Source organism: Antechinus flavipes, chromosome 3, assembly GCF_016432865.1.
Source record: "Antechinus flavipes isolate AdamAnt ecotype Samford, QLD, Australia chromosome 3, AdamAnt_v2, whole genome shotgun sequence".
Lineage (NCBI taxonomy): Eukaryota > Metazoa > Chordata > Mammalia > Dasyuromorphia > Dasyuridae > Antechinus > Antechinus flavipes.
In genome coordinates this window covers 394,719,889-394,736,254 of record NC_067400.1, presented here as the reverse complement: position 1 = coordinate 394,736,254, position 16,366 = coordinate 394,719,889, and the positions used below count along the sequence as shown (strand labels likewise).

At 35.0% G+C, this 16,366-nt stretch overlaps 1 protein-coding gene across 5 annotated transcripts in view; it reads left to right on the top strand.

Annotated features, from left to right (window-relative positions):
• Positions 1-16,366, top strand: part of MYO1B (myosin IB) — a 213,650-nt gene that overhangs the window by 89,282 nt on the left and 108,002 nt on the right. For all 5 annotated transcript variants that reach the window (XM_051985985.1, XM_051985987.1, XM_051985986.1 and 2 more), the window contains exon 4: positions 9,332-9,426. In XM_051985985.1, the coding sequence (XP_051841945.1) occupies positions 9,332-9,426 (95 nt within the window). The remainder of the gene's footprint in view (positions 1-9,331; positions 9,427-16,366) is intronic.

Here is a 16,366-nt window from a genome sequence, read left to right as displayed (position 1 = left end):
AGTCATTTATCCTGTTTGCATCAGTTTGCTCATATGTGAAATTAGGATAATAATAGTATCTACTTTCCAGAATAATTGAAATGATTTCAAATGAAATAATAATTGTAAAATATTTAGCACAGTGCTTGGCACATACTAAGCATTATATAAAAGTTAGCAATTATTATTGTTATTATTCCAGTTTAACTATGATGGTGTACATCAGGTAGGCAAAAATTTGCTAAACTAAGAATATAAGGCAGATAAAAATGTAGTTGTTTATCAACTTTTTTTGAAGTTTGAGTCACTGTTCCTTTACCACCTAGGAAACAGAACAAGGTTAATTGAGTGAGGTTATTATCTAGAACAGTAGAACTTGGAGAGTTTGAGTCCTAGCCCTGGTTTACTGGGCCAGATGTTGTCCCCCTGAAGAACTAGTATACTAATCCTCAATCATAATAATTAAGATTTTCTCTCTCCTTCCCTCTTCCTCTACTTCCTTCCCTCCCCCTCTCCCTCTGTCCCTCTCCTCTCCCTCTCTTCTTTTTCCTCTCTCTCTTCTTTTTCCTCTCTCTTTCCTCCCTCTCTCTCTCTCTCTCTCTCTCTCTCTCTCTATTTTGTTTGTTTTTGTCTCTTTTTTCTGTCTCTGTCTCTCTGTCTGTCTGTGTTTCTGTCTATCTGTCTGTTTCTCTCTCTTTCTCTCTCCATCTCTCCCTTTCTCCCTCCCTCCTTTCCTTCTTTCTTCTCTCCCTTCCTCTCCCTCTTTCTTTCCCTCCCTCTCTTTTTTCCTCCTTCCTCTTCTCTTCTTTCTCTCTCTCTCTCTCTCTCTCTCTCACACACACACACACACACACACATATATAATATTCATTATACAATCATACACACACACACACACACACACACACACATACACACGAGAGTAAATTTGACCAGGGCTTTCTTGATCTTCAGGTGCTAAGAAGGCCTGCCACTGTAATACATCATCTCAGTATTTGGATAGGGCTTATTCTTAAATTTCAATTTAGAAAGGATTTTTCCATTTTTTCTTCTTTTCATTTTGGGAATAATTGGATCTTTAGAATGTGAATTACAACAATACCTGAAAGGTGAAGGTTCAAATTAACAGAAGGCCTCCTTGAGAATGAGTTTTTTGTAAAAACTGATTTTGAAAAGATACTTTACAATTAGCAGATCTTTAGTTCTGCTGTATAAGTTCAAATGCTCTTTTTGGGACGCTGCAGTTGAGAATTTTAAAATTAGTTGTTTCTTTCTTTAAAAAGAAGAAACAAGGGATTGAAAGAGAATCCCATGGTAAGCAAATCTTTCATGAGTATTTGTGAGCAAAGAGATATTAGATAAAAATTGTGCTGATGGCTTTCTAAGTTTGGGAAAGGATTCCTGAGATTGATTCTTGTCAGTAGTAATGAAGTTACGTTCCTGGAGATGGCAAGTGAATCAGAAGAGTAGGGGTTCTTCAAAATTTGTTCAAGATTGTGATTCCTCACTATGTGACACAGTAGATAGAGCACTTGACTTGAAACCAGGAATATATGAGTTTGAATATTGTCTCAAAACATTTACTAGCTGTGTAATACAACCAAGTCAGTTAACCTTCCTCTGCTTCAATTGCCTCACTGTAATCTGGAGGTAATAGTACCTCTCTAAAAGTTGTGTGCACTGAAATAACATGTAAAGTGATATATAAATGCTGTTCTCCATCATCATCATCATCATCTCCATCAATCATCAGTGCATCAAGAGAAAGATTAAGGAACTCAAGTGTTTGGAAGAAATAAAATAAAGTTAGGCAGGGATGTAACATAATAGATAAAGCATTGGACTTAAGGTCAAGAAGATTTGAGGTTAAATGCTGTCTCCGATACTTAGCATCTATATGATCCTGGGCAAGTTATATAACATCTGTCAGCCTCAGTTTCCTCATCTGTGAAGTGGGGAGAGTAATTGTGCCTGTGTCACAGGACCTTGGGGAGGATCAAATGAGATGACATAAGTAAAGTTTGTGCTTTATATTATGAATAAATTTAGATAAATACAAACATTTGCTGCATAATAAATGTACATGTTAAGCATTATACATTATACATTGAAGAGGGTGATTATTTACATGGGTTCTACTAGATTTGAGCTACCTGAAAATCATTTATGTTTTGGAGTTGAGAGAAGGTGAAGTCAGTCCGAAAAGCTGAGACAGAACATGAAGTTTAGTTTTGGAAGAGGAGAAAGACAGTGAGCTTCTCCTTTGTTCATGAGTAACCCAAGTCTTTGTAGACATTAACATTCTAAACAAAAATAAAAGAGAGGAACATAAATACCTGCAAGACAACTTTGAACATGCAACCCAGCATTCTGGTATGTTAAAAAGTAACAGATGAGCCCCAAACCCAACTCCCGAGACCTAGAAATGATAGCTACAGCTGTCTAAAAGCATATGGCCAACTCGCTTGTGCTACAGAAAGTCTTCCTCCAAATGAGTAGCTTTCTGAGCATCTCTGGGCCTGAAGGCAAGCTGATGAAAAGGCAGCACTTTAACTCAAGGCCATTCCCTATACTTAGAGCCCAACTAGAGGACACAGCAGGACATTTTGTGTGCCTTTATGTGGTCGGAGAGAAGGCGCATTCGCCCTTCACGTTATCTTCATTACTGTAAACCCCTCATTTTTGTGTGTGGTAAATAGCAATGCTGACACACTCATAAAATAATAGGAAGCATATGGCTCGCAACTGTTTTTAACTTAAGAACTTCTCAAAAGACTTATTTAGATGCAGTGATTATATAGTGGTTTGGAAGAGTGGCATGTGGTCCCCGTTTGTAGTGTTGGCCGTCGTGATGGATAATGTGCTAATCTTTCCAAGGAGCGAGAGGACAATGGATTGGGAGGGTTCTCTGTGTTCCCTCATGCTTTGCCACATTAGAAAAAATTTAAATAATTAAAAACTCTACTAGGATCCCCCTTTTTTGCTTCATTGTGGTAGACAGGGTGTGACCCTTGTGTAATTAAGATAAGACCCCAGGAACTCTGCCAGCTCCTACCAAGGCATGTAGTGCTTTTGGAGTTTAGATAGTGTCTGATTTTTGTTGTCTGAAGGTTAGATTCTCAAATGTGGAAAGACTCATCACTATAGGATAATGGTATATAATATATGATACGGAGCAGAGATTCTTAAGTTTTTCCTTTTCACTCATGTTTCCTTTTTATCTGAGAAATTTTTATGTGACCCTAAGTATGTAGGCATATAAAATAGATATGCAAATAAAAAATTTACTTATAATAAATCATAATTTATTTTAAAACAATTCTTTGTTTTGCATGTAATTTTACCGTTTATTAAAGATCAAAGCAAACTTGTATTTAAATGAGATGTCTATGTTTGTTTATTTTTACATAAAAAATTAAATCTTGATGGAATATTTGATACCTTTTACTACAGCAAAATTTTTTGGTAACCTCACATTCAGCTATGCAGTATTATGTAGGGTTGCAGCACACAGTTTAAGAAGCTTTGGTATATACATGACAAAGTAAATACAAAATAAGTAAATATTAGCTATTATTATTATTACTTTTGTTTTTGAAAGAGATACCTTTGCAACCTCTTATTTCATTTTCCTGGAATTCCCATTCAGTCTTGAGTACCACTGATTTCTTGGACCTTTTATTCTTATGATCCATTACTCTATTATTGGTTTTTTTTTTTTTTTTCTATTTTCATTGCCACTTTTTCAAAGACCCTTCAGATGAACATCTTTTGGTGCCATTTTTGAGGTCAGTCATGACATCCTATCCTTTTTGCTGTTGATACTTTTCTTAGAAAGACATTAAGGGGAAAAAAGAGATCTTCCAATAAGCAACCTTAGAAATAATTGAGAGATGTTTTTATATTATACCTATTCATGCAAGATTATTCTGAATTAAAAGAGTGGAGGAAGAAAGGAACTTCATTAAAAGATGCATTTTGTTGAGAACTCATTTCTAAAGTGTTGGGGGGAAAACAATGATACTTATTTAACTTTTATCTTTCCTGCTGCTCTAAGATGAGTATGGTGAAATATATTCATAATTTTACAAGCATAAAAATAGTAATAAAGGGATTTAAGTATAGTTCTTTGGGGGAGAACTAGTCTTCTTTTTAATATTTTAGGCTTCTTTATGACTATCTGTTGAATAATGAAAACCTAATGATGTGTACCATAATATCATATCGAATTTGCCTGAGTTAGGAATTGACCTTGGTCCTTTGTAGTTATGGTAGATTTGAGTAGACTGTTTTATCCTAGCAACTGACAAGAGGCACAGTATGTGCTGAATTCCTGTTTTTTTAAAATAGAAGGCAGTGTATATATTATGACTGACTTTATTTTTTAGTCCTTAAGTTAAAACAGGGAACTGACTACCATTTTGTGTGCATTTTAGTTCTTTTTAGGTGAATTAAAATATCCTAGCATTTGAGTATACAAAATATTCATATGCAATAGCCTCATGGTATAACTTATATTGTATTAAAGGAATATTATTATATTAAATAATTTTATAAATGCCACTAAGCCCAAAATATAAAACTCAAATACATAAGTGTTTTCTCTTTAGCTTTTAGTATCTAATGTTATAGAATGGGGAAAAAGCAACCACTTGTGTGTGACTTGTGTTTTGTGTAAGTTTTTTTCTTAAAAGATTAATATTTTAAAAAATTATTTCCTCTCTTGGACATCTGAATTCTATGTAAATATTTTCTTCACCAGTTTAATTTCCTTGCTAATCAATTAAGACAAGTACCAAATTCTCAGTCTCCATTTTAGGTTGGTGGATGCCTTAGATTGTAATACTCAGATGTCACTAATACAATCTGTGGTAGACTTAAGAGCAGTATTGGTGGGGAAAATTTAGCTAGCGGGAATGAAAAATTTGGTTAAGTTTTGATTGGGATATAGAGAATGGGGCAAGAACCAGGATGGGATGACATTGGGACTCTGGCTTCCTGTTTCACCAGCTCTACATTTTGTAAGGGAAGGGGTTGAACCAGTTTCAGGGTAAAAAAAACTACAAAAGGATAAGCACTCTATTTTCCAGTCTGTGCTTGTGTCTCCACATAAAGATATGCTTTTGGGTTAATTGCCTTTCTCTCTCACATCCCTTCAGGTTATACTCCTCTTGACTGTCTGTGTAGAGCTCTGGACAGAGCCAGTGACCATCAGTTCTGATACTTTCTCTGACAACTAGCTTGCTAACCTTTTAGAGCCTCAATATGTTCACCTGTGAAATGGGAATTCATAATACTTTTAGTAACTACTTCACAAGGTTTATGTGGGATTCAAATGAGATCAAATATGTATATTAAGCTTTTAAAGTGCTTAATTAAGATCGATTATTGTTGGTAATCCTCCAGAGCTGTTAGATATTTTATAGTCTTCAGATAAAAATGAAAACCAAAAAATTAAAATACTTTTGGACCTTAAATTTAATGTGCTAGGACAATTAGCAATGATACCAGATACTTATGTCATGCAAAAAAATGTTCTTTTTTGAGGATAAAAAGACCAATAACTTGATTAGAAATTCTCAAAAAAAATGAAGCACAATAATAATTTGTACCTCTAATATTTGAAGAATAATTCAAAATGGGAATGTAATAGATATAATCCATTAACTGACAAGACCCAAGGATATTTTGCTGTTATTAGGAAAATCCAAATGCTAGGTGATATTCTGCTTACTACATCACTGACACTGGATCAGCCCACTGTGTGGGTGGAACAGTCAGTGCCTGTGTCTTGTGATTGCAGGGATTCTGAAAAAATTCTTTCTCCCTCTAGAGTTGGTCCCCACCAACTGTCAATGTATGAAGTTCCTGACATCAGAAACAACTGCTTTAGGTTGAATAATTTCTTTGAAAATGTACCAGGAGATAACATGTACATAGATAGGTTCAAATCAAACTCTTTAGAGGAGAGATGGTTAGGCTGTGGCTAATCTGAAATTCTGAGTATTTTAGTAGGCTTCATATTCAAAGTGAATCACCAGTGTCATATGAGAGCCAAAAAGTTCATGTCATATTGGGCTTAATTAAGAAAGAAATAAATAACTTTGGGGAATAAGGAAGTGATGGTCCCACTGTCTTCCACCCTGGGAAGTTCCAAGTCTGGAGTGTTGTATTGAATTTTGTGCATCATAGTTTTTTTTTTTTTTTTTTTTTGATTTGTGGTTGGAGAGAAAGGTTTTTAGTGAAATAAAACAATTGCTAGTAGCACAAAGGCTCTCACCTGTTAGTAAAATTATATCTCCAGGAAATACTATTAGCATGCCAAAGGCAGCATCACACCACAGTACAACCTTCTTAATTTCTGATTGCTCAGTTACTGTAATAGTAGCTGAAGGAACTTAAAGCCAGAATGTGGTTCTGATTTTGCTTGTATTTCCTTCACATGGCAAAGATGTAAGGTCATAGCCAAGTAATTATATCTCTGGCTTTTGCAAACACAATTTTTAGTAGAGATATTTTAAGAACTTGCCAAATCTAGATACTTTTTTTTCAAGAGTTGCTCTGGAAGAGATTGATGGGTATCTGAAGAAAAAAGTGACTTAACCTTCTTGGGTTCCTGGAGGGACTCTGATACAGTGCTCATAAGGACCTGACTAATCTTTTGATGTTTGATTTCATGGAAACTTTATGGAAAGTATTTTGTTGGGAACAAATTTTTCTTGTGCTAAATGAGTCGATAGAAAAATCATCTGTGAGCTGTTCTTTAGGAGTTTTGAAAAGTTGAGTTGCTGTATTTTCTTTGATTCCTTTGCTGTAGTTTAAGTCAATGAGGCTGCTTGTTGTCTCAGAATAATTAGAACTAAAAAGTTCAAGGGAGTTTTCCTGATTTGGTCCATCCACAAAATTATTGGAATTTCCTACTTGTATTTCCCTACAACTTTCCTTTAGTTCTAACTTCATGCTTGAAGTTCCTTTATTTAGAAAACTCTGTTCTTTATACAGGCTTTGGGCTAGAAAGATTATCTTGTGTGATGTTATAATAGTAAGAAATCCAATGTCTGCTGCTGTATTGAAACATGAGATCTTCTTTATTATTCCTTTAGCCTTCAGCTCATCTGTTAATTGTAGAGAAAAGAATCCCATATAATGGTCTCATGATTTTTTTGATGGCACAGGAACATTTCCCACAGCTTCTGTCTCTATATTAATCTGCTTAATACTGCCGACCAAAAACCAGATATCAGAATAATTTTGATTCATTGGCTTTTAAAATTTCATAAGAGATTTTGCAAACAGAAATTGGATTCAAATTTCTCCTGTTGGTCCATGACTTTATTATTATAATTTACAGGATAATGACATTTTCCTTCATTTAAATGCTGTTGTCCTCTACTCTCAAATTCAGATAATTTGCTCATGATAGTTATCTATATCAATTTGAAGGCTCATTATTCTGGGACTCAATACACTGTGTTTCTAGAATACATTTTAAATAGTCTTCATCTGGACAAGATCCAGTCTTCCCAGAATTCACCAGGATATGTTTTAAGAGGAAGTAGAAGACTTACATGGTGGTTTTCAAGGGGACCGCACTTGCATACTTGAGGACTGACATTTAAGGAATGGTGATCATATAAGAATGGAGTTATTTTCCATGGATTGGCATTCATTGAACAAGTTTGTTCTTGTGATACTGCTCTATTTGATGGAATAATTGGTACTCCAAAGAAAATGTGGATTTGAAGGGCTTTTTGACTCATGAGTTCAAGAACTCCACTGACTCACTAATGAATGCAAGAAAGATTTATTTTACATTCTTGTAAGAATGGGTTGTTAGGTTAGTAGATACCTCTGTATCATAATTTAGGAAGGACATTTATAAGCTGGAGATGTCCAGAGAAGGTATAGTTAGAATAGTGAAGACCTGTTTGTTCATGGATCAGTAGAAAAAAATCAGGAACATTAGCCTAGAAAAGAGAAAAGTGAGTAAGGATGTTCAAAATTCTTCTTGTTTTTGAAAGCTTATCATGTAGAAGAAGGATTAAATTTGTTTTATTTGACCATATAGAACTATAAATAGTGGGTGGAAATTGCAGAGGCACATTGAGGTTCGATAGCAGGAAAAGTTCCTAAGATCAGAGCCAAAAATGGAGTGAGTTGCTTCAGGAGGCAATGGATCAAGTAAAGATGACTAGGTTTTTTTTTTTTTTTTTTTTTTTTTTAGGGACAAGGGTTCTTTTTCATTATAATAGAGGTCTGCCTAGTCCCTCTTTCAAATTTGAAATTTATTAGAATGCATTAGTTTCTCAGATTAGCTAACAAAAGACCCAAAGGTCCTTTGATAATACTTCACATAGGCTAGGACTTGAAAGCTAACGGAATACTTTCTCCCATCTCCTTCGCTTTTCTCCACCATTACCACAACTTTGTGAAATAGTGAAGTGAAATAGTGAAATCTGTATAGGGATCAGCTGGGTAAGGATAAGGAAAGCAATTTCTTTGCATTGTAGAATGCTTATTCTCAAGTACAGAATCCATACAGGAATGGCATCTGGGGAAGTTGGATCAGATTTGGGTAGAAGGGCAGGGACAACAGTGAGGGCCACTGAATTTTTAGCTCCTATGATGAACTTTCCCTGCATTTCAGCAGTTTTACTTCAGGTGAATCATCAAGTGTCTACCATGTATTTAGAAAGTGGGCAGTTCTATCATTAGCTCCTTGATGTTACTACCTGCCATTTGGCTAATGTTAATATTAGCTTGGGTAAGGCTGAGAACAAATCTTTTCTTCTTTATGACAGAATATCCCTGTTCATTTCTCTGATTGACATTAGCTGGAAAGTATTGGTATTATATAGTTCTTAGTTTAGATTGTTACTCATTTCTTTGTTTTTCAGAGTTTCTTGAACTTTAATAACAGGTATAATAAATATGGCATGTCAGACTGATGTATTATATGTCATTAAAGTACGGTCACATTTTTCATCATGAATAAATCTTTTTTTTAAGTAAATTCAATCCATAGAAAATGTTTAGAGTGAAAATACCAATTAGTTATAGACAATATAGCTATTTAGAACTTGGAAAAATATTTGGGTTTCTTTTCTTGGTTTGTGAAGCACTTGAAATATCCCTAGGCCTGTGTGACCTTAGGCAAGTCATTTAACCCCAATTGCCTCACCAAAAAGGAAAAAAAAAAAGCCCCAGACGCATTATCCATTGAACTCTGCAAATAATGTTGGTTGACTATCAGTAAGTATTTAATCATTATCTCACTGTGAATTAGCTACTACCCTCAGTGATTGGATTGGATTAAATGAATTCTAAGAATTATTTCTTCATGCTTTTACAGCTTTGCTCTGTCAGATGAAGCATACAGATCCTTGAGGGACCAAGATAAAGACCAGTGTATTCTTATTACTGGAGAAAGTGGAGCTGGGAAAACAGGTAAGATTATTTTGAATCTTTTTTTTTTTTCTTTTTGGTCCCCTTTCATTCTTGAAGAGTAAACAGAATGGCTGTGATAAAGGAAAAAGATAAGGGAGAAGTTATGGTTGTATTCTGTTGATGGAGGAACATCAAACATTGCTGTCCTATTGTGAAGATATTTTTTGTTAGCTGAGCAAATAGTCATTGGATTTTGGAATTGAATAGGACCTCAGAGGTCATCTGGTTATACAGATGGAAAAATTCTAGTCCAAAGAGTGATACTTGTCTAAGTCACATGAGTAGTATTTGACGAAACTAGACTTGACTTTAAACATTGTTCTTCTGCCTCTAGGACAGGTGCTCTTTTCACTACCCTAGATTCTGTGTTTGCTTCTATGATAAATTGGGAGCTACAATTAACCTTTCTCCAGAATGAACAAATTCACGAGTAACTGAATAACTAAAAAAGTCATTTCTTAAATGTTAAGCACTGAAAATACATATAGAAATGGAGACCTTTTCTCAAGGTGCTTATATTCTAATTGGTGAAGATGACATTTAAAACAAATTTCAGCTGCAGAGAAAATGAGAAGGCCCAGAAGTTTCAAGGGGGCAGCGGTGGGATAGATGACATGGCCCAGAGGTCATTCAGGTATATAGGTAATTAAGACAGGTAGGGACTGTTGGGGCAGGGCAGATGATAAGAAGGATCTTAAGCGACATTGACAGGGCAGAACCTGGTAACTCTCCATCTCATCAGAAGGAACAGAGCTCAAATCATCCAAGCTTAGTAAGAAGTCAAGAAGCCGAGGTAAAGGAGTCAGCCAAGGAGAGGGAGTGGGAAGAGCACTTAGTGCAGTAGTTGTTCTTCCTACTTCCTGGTCATCTAAGATGGGTTGTGAAATGGTTAAAGGTGTCGCCATCGTGTTGGCTCTTTCTCCCACTAGACTGTACTTTTCAGGGTGAATATAGATAACTAGGAAGATTACAGTTGATCTGGACTATAAGGCAAATTGTTCAAAGGATGAGAACCACCCAGTATTTAGGAGACAGCCTGGTATATTGGAAAGAGCATTTCCTAGAATTGGAGAGGTCCCAAGCTTAAATCCTGTGCAGACATTCAGTTCCTGTGTGACTGTGGACAAATCACATACAACTCTCTGAGATTCGTTTTCTTCAGCTATAAACGTGAAAAACCTGGATTAAATGGCCCTTCTAGCTCTTGATCTTTGACTTCATTATTCCATTTATTTTAGTTAATGTTGAGATTTACCAAGTAATCCCAAAATTATGCAATTCTATTTGGCTTACATATTTTCTCAGTTTATTTTCTAGTTTCCTGGATGCTAGTAACATATATATTAACTCCTTCTCTCTAGGAAAAAAAAAAACTCTTTAAGGTAAATGTGTGATTTCCCTTTGTGATAATTCTTCTGTTTCCTAGGGATTGAGATTTTATCCTGCATGGTTTTTGCTGAGCATGTAATCTACCTTAAAAGAAACTGCAAATGTTGGGGGCTTCTCTTGTGCTCTCTATTCAGAGCATCTCATGTGTTTGATCTTGAATGTAAAACAGTCTACACATGGTGCCCAGCTATCCAGGAAAAGACTCAAAACAATTGTTTTCTTAAAAACTGTCAATAGTCATTGTCAGTGAACTTCCTTGATTGGAATGGTGTGGTGGTGGAGATGAGGAGGGGAAAAAAGTAGGATGCTGGGGAGAAAATGGCATTTTCAAAACTTAAAATATGTAAATTCTTATTTTTCGAAAAAGAATCTGAGTAATCATGAGACTTTTTTGCAGCCTTAAATGAAAAGTATGCATAAAATTAAATGTTTTAAAACAGATCAGTCATGGGCAACATACTTTTTAATTTGTCTCTATTTCTTTGGCGAGGCTGCTTAGTTAACTATAGCATTTTCCATTTCCACTGACCCAAAGAACAGTTATCACTGGTATTTCATTCAGTTTTTTGAGCCCAGATAAGATAGTTTTTAAGGTTTGTGCTTTCCTTCCTACGCATGATTTTCTTTTCTAGGACTTTTTATGGCCAGTTCACCTTTCTGGTGATACCCAACAGAGTGCAAAATTTTTTTCTAATTCCATTCCCTCCTTACAACTAGCCAACAAACATATTAATCACCTACTATGTACCAGTTACTGTGTGAAGCATGAGGAATACAGTGAAAGGCAAAAGACAGTACCTACCTTTGAGGAGCTCACACTGAAAATAACTATGAATAATTTATATATAGGATAAATAGGAAGTTATAATTAGGGAAGGCACTATAATGAAGAAGGATCAGGAGAGGAACTGTGAAAGCATTAAACTATGAGTAGTTGGTCTTTCTTTTCTCTTCTGTTCCCTGAATAGTAGAGGAACAGAGATTGACTGACAGGGATTTTTAAAATAACTAAAACATTGAGAATCATAGATTCTAAATATGAAGGAACCTTACTGGTCATCTGCCTCAATGTGTTGCCCAGGGCAGCATCAAGTTCTATAATTTTCAACAAATGGTTATTTTCTTCTGCTTCACTTCTTAATAAAAAAAAAAAACACATTTGATTGTTGAGTAGCTAATTGTTAGAATTTTTTCATATGGCCAACTCAGTTAAGGCAAACTCAGTCCCTTTGAAACTTCTAGGCTAGTGACCTTAAACTGGCCATGGAGGCAGGAAAGGAAAAAAAGGAAAAAGGAAGAAAAAAAAAAGGAAGGAAGAAATTAAGTATTTACTGTGTGCCAAAGGCTGGGACTACAAATTCAAAAGCCAACATAGTCTGTGCCCTCAGAGAGCTTAGGACCCAACACTCACAGAAAAGTGGTGACCACTTTAGTCTGAAAGTATTGAATATAAGAATGGTACCCTATGAATTAAGTCAGCATAGGAACAATGTTAGAATTCATTTGATCATAGTTCCAGAACTGGAGATTGGTGGGAAGTAAAGGGCAGTAAGGAACTATAGATAACAATAGGAAGTAAAGTAAAGGATGGCAGGTTTTGGCCTGAAGTAGTGAGATAGATGAAATAGTTACCCATCAAGGTAATAGAAGCCTCAAGTCAGAATTTTGAGAGATGAAAGTTTGAAAACCACTAGGCCCTGGTTCAGAAACATGGGCCTTAATGTAGTTGTCAAGATGGCCCTACCACAGGGAGTGCTAAGTAGAGTTGGTTAGTTTACTCTTCTGGCATATGACATTATTTCACCTACTTGAAGGTGGCTGCTGTGGTCCCCTGGAGTCTCCGTTTCTTCCGGCTAGGAAGAAAATGACCCTCTTAGTTCCTTCAACTACTCTATGTATGATATTCTTTCTAGACCTTTTTAATAACCTCATTATCTGCTTTGAAATGTGTTGTAACTTTTCAGTGTTCTTCATATTATCTGGCCCCTAGAACTGAGCATAATGCAGATTGGGGTGGAACACTGAAATCTGGATACCACTCATCTACTAATGCATTCACAAATCAGTTTTTTTTTTTTTTTTTTTAAAACAGTTGCACCATGCTTCTCCCAATGAGTTTAGGTCCAGATGTTCTGAACTTGGACAGAAAAGATAGGTGGTTAGTTTTGGGTCAGCCTCTCATTAGCTGTATAATTTGGGACAAATCACTTAAATCTTTTAATTCCTATTTTTCTTTTCTGTAATAGAAAAGAATTGGGATTATATCATTTCTAAAGATAATGAAGTTACTTTTTTTTTTTTACCTTGCTCACTTAAAAAGAAAAAAACAATAACAAAACATGTTTTCTTCTAGCAATTACACATCTATTTTTCTAAGGTGTCAAATGATTTAACAATCTGTTCTAGAATTTTACTGAGAATCAACAGTAAACTCCCCAGTCTATTATACCAGTAATGTCCCTTTTCTCCCTTTTTGATAGTTAAATTTTTCCCAGCGGAAACCTGGATTTGAATGACATTCCTGTTAGCAGTAATAACTGAATATTAATGGAGTACTCAGATGCTCTGGGGCAGCCAGGTGATTAGAATGACGACTTTAGAGTCAGGATGACCTGAGTTCAAATTCTGTCTCAAACATGTATTAGCTTTGTAGCCTTGAATAGATCACTTAGCCTTACTCAGCTTCATTTTCCTAATCTGAAAAATGGGAATTATAATAATAACACTTACTTTACAGGAATATCAAATGAGATAATAAATATTTGTAAAATGCTTTTCATGCCTTAAGATATTAGATAAATGCTAGTTATTTTTATTGTGTCTAGATGTTTTGGATATTTTTTTTTCAGATTTTATCAATTAAAAACTTTCAAAATAATAAAAACAGTATGACAGAGTTAGAAACAGAAAGATAAGGATTCAAATCCTACTTTTCACATATACTAATATTGTGACCATGAGTTATTTATGTGGATAACAACAATTAATCCCTTTCACACTGCAACTTTTCCCATTATGGTTCTGATTTATTTGCAATTCAGCACAAGAAATTAAATGTAAATTTTGGGGAGTTTTGTGTATAAACTCAGAAATGCATAAAATATATGTATAGTATTGTATAATATCAATCCAAATTTTACAATAAGATATTGTAAACAATCCCATAAAAGAAAAAAATTCAGACTTTTTGTTTGCTATGAAGATAGGGTAAAAAAATTTTATGTGCATTTTCCAGATTGCTGGGATGCTGTGTCCCCAATCCCTATGATGTGGAAGGGATAATTGTTTAAATATGGTGATGCTTTGAACAGAAATTTGGAAGGAGCCACAGATTTAGGGGGTGAAAACTTTTGAATTTCTTTTTGGATATACTGAATAATTCTGCTTTTTCTCATCTGTTATTTACTAACATTATATTATATGTTGTGTGGAACCATCTCTTCCTATGTTTAACTAAATTTTACATATCTTGTTGCCCAGAACCTACAGCTAAAAAGTACCTTTATTTTTCCTTTGGGCTTTGGCATTTTTTGCGAGTTCATCTTCTTGGTGATTTTATCTATTATATTATTTTTAAAAGTGGACTGTGCCAATTTTAAAAAAAATCACCAGAGAGCTTCCTCTATAACTGTATTATTTTTTCCTAATTTCTTTCCTTCTTTCTTCCTTTTGGGGATGACTCACAGTAGTAGAAAGAGAATTTCAACTTTTAGCCCCTCTCATCCTTCTTGAACCTTTTTTGTCTACACTCAAATCATGGGCTTTTATGTGTCTTTCCTTTGGTTTTTCTTTTTCTTTTTTAGGGATGGTGATTATGGTGGTGATGGTGGTGGTGGAATCTTACTTTTATAATGTCTGGGTGTACCCTGGATTCCTTTTCTTCTTGTACATCAACTCCAAGATAACATGGCCACTTTAATATAATGGGTTACTTCTATATCACATGCTTATTCTTCCTTATTCGTTATATGTAGTTTTAGTTAAATAAAATGATAAAAAAAAATCATACCTCTCTTTCCTGCCTGCCCCCAACCCCCCATCCCAGGGTTTCGGCTTCTGCCATGAATTATTTCTAACAATTGGCCAGGCAAACATAATTTATTATCTCTAATGTATGAGGGAAACCAGCTTGTCTAATAACCTCCAGCAAGAAAACGAATATAAACATATATTCATCATGTCATAGAAATAGTTTCCTTAGTGTCTTGTCTTTGTCTTTAGTGGAACCCTTTGTGCTTGCCTCTAGACTCTAGGTTAAACTCACCTTTTATACACTGATCCTAGGTCAAAGCTTTTTATCCTTTTTATTTTAAATTAGTCATACTCACCTTAGTCTCTAGCTAATCTTCCTTTCTTTCTTTGGAATGTTAGCAAATTGGGCAATACTTTGAGGGTTGATTGGTTCACAGAACCCCTCTGTCTGCTTATCCTTTCCTACCTCTTTTTTCATATTTCTTCACTTTGAAGAAATAAAGTAGGGATTTCCCTAGAATGTCTTATCAAGCTTTCTTTAATTAGCTTTGTTAGATTCTAAAGCTGAAGATAATCTAAAATTTGTGTCCTGTTGAAATAGAAACACATAGACACGTACACCCCTCCCAAAAATATGGGATTAAATTTTGGTGAATAAAAACATGAAAGAAATAAAGAAATTATATAAGGGAAAGTATAGTAAGTATTTTTAAAGAGGAAATCTACTCTTTTTCTAAGACGTTAAATTCCAGATAAAAATGGTCCATACACATTTTGCTTCCCTCTGGAAATGGAGTCTCACTTTACTCTGGTACTTAGGTTCTTTTGAATGAGTTTCAATACTAAAAATGTTCATATCATGTAATTGGTGCCAAACAATGCAATATCTTCCAACAAATTCTTTATCCAGAATGATGTACTTTTATAGCTGAAATCGACTTAAGAGGTCAGCTTAGCATGGGAGAATAGTTTAATATGTGTTTGTTGATTGAGTGACTTCCACTTCCTCTTCTGTAACCTGGACTCTGCTCCTGAGTCCCTTGGCTCTGAAACACCAGCTTTTGCCTTATCTTGCTGGGGCCCAAGCCTCCACACCATAGCAATATTTTTCAACTCTATCAGACTCCTCCTGTAGGCATGTTGGATAAGTAATAATTTATTCAGATGTGAAAACAGATGGAAAATTACCTTTCAGGGTTAGCTCTGTGAGACATATGTATTATATATGTGTTTATTTGCATATTATATCATTCTAGTACTCAGGATAAAACTCTATGAGGACAGGGACTTTTTGTTTTGTCTTTGTATCTTCTTCTAGGAAAAACAAATCTATTTTCCTAGGGTGTCAAATGATTTAATAATCTTGTTCTAGAATTTTACTGTGGGGCAGCAAAGTAGCACAGTGCATAGTGCTGGACTCATGTCTTCTTGAATTCAAATCTGGCCTTAGACACTTGGGGCTAAAAGTTGAAATTCTCTTTCTACTATTATGAATCATCCCCAAGAGGAAGAAAGAAGGAAAAAAACTAGAAAAAATAATATGGTTACGGAGGAAACTCTCAGGTGATTTTTAAAAATC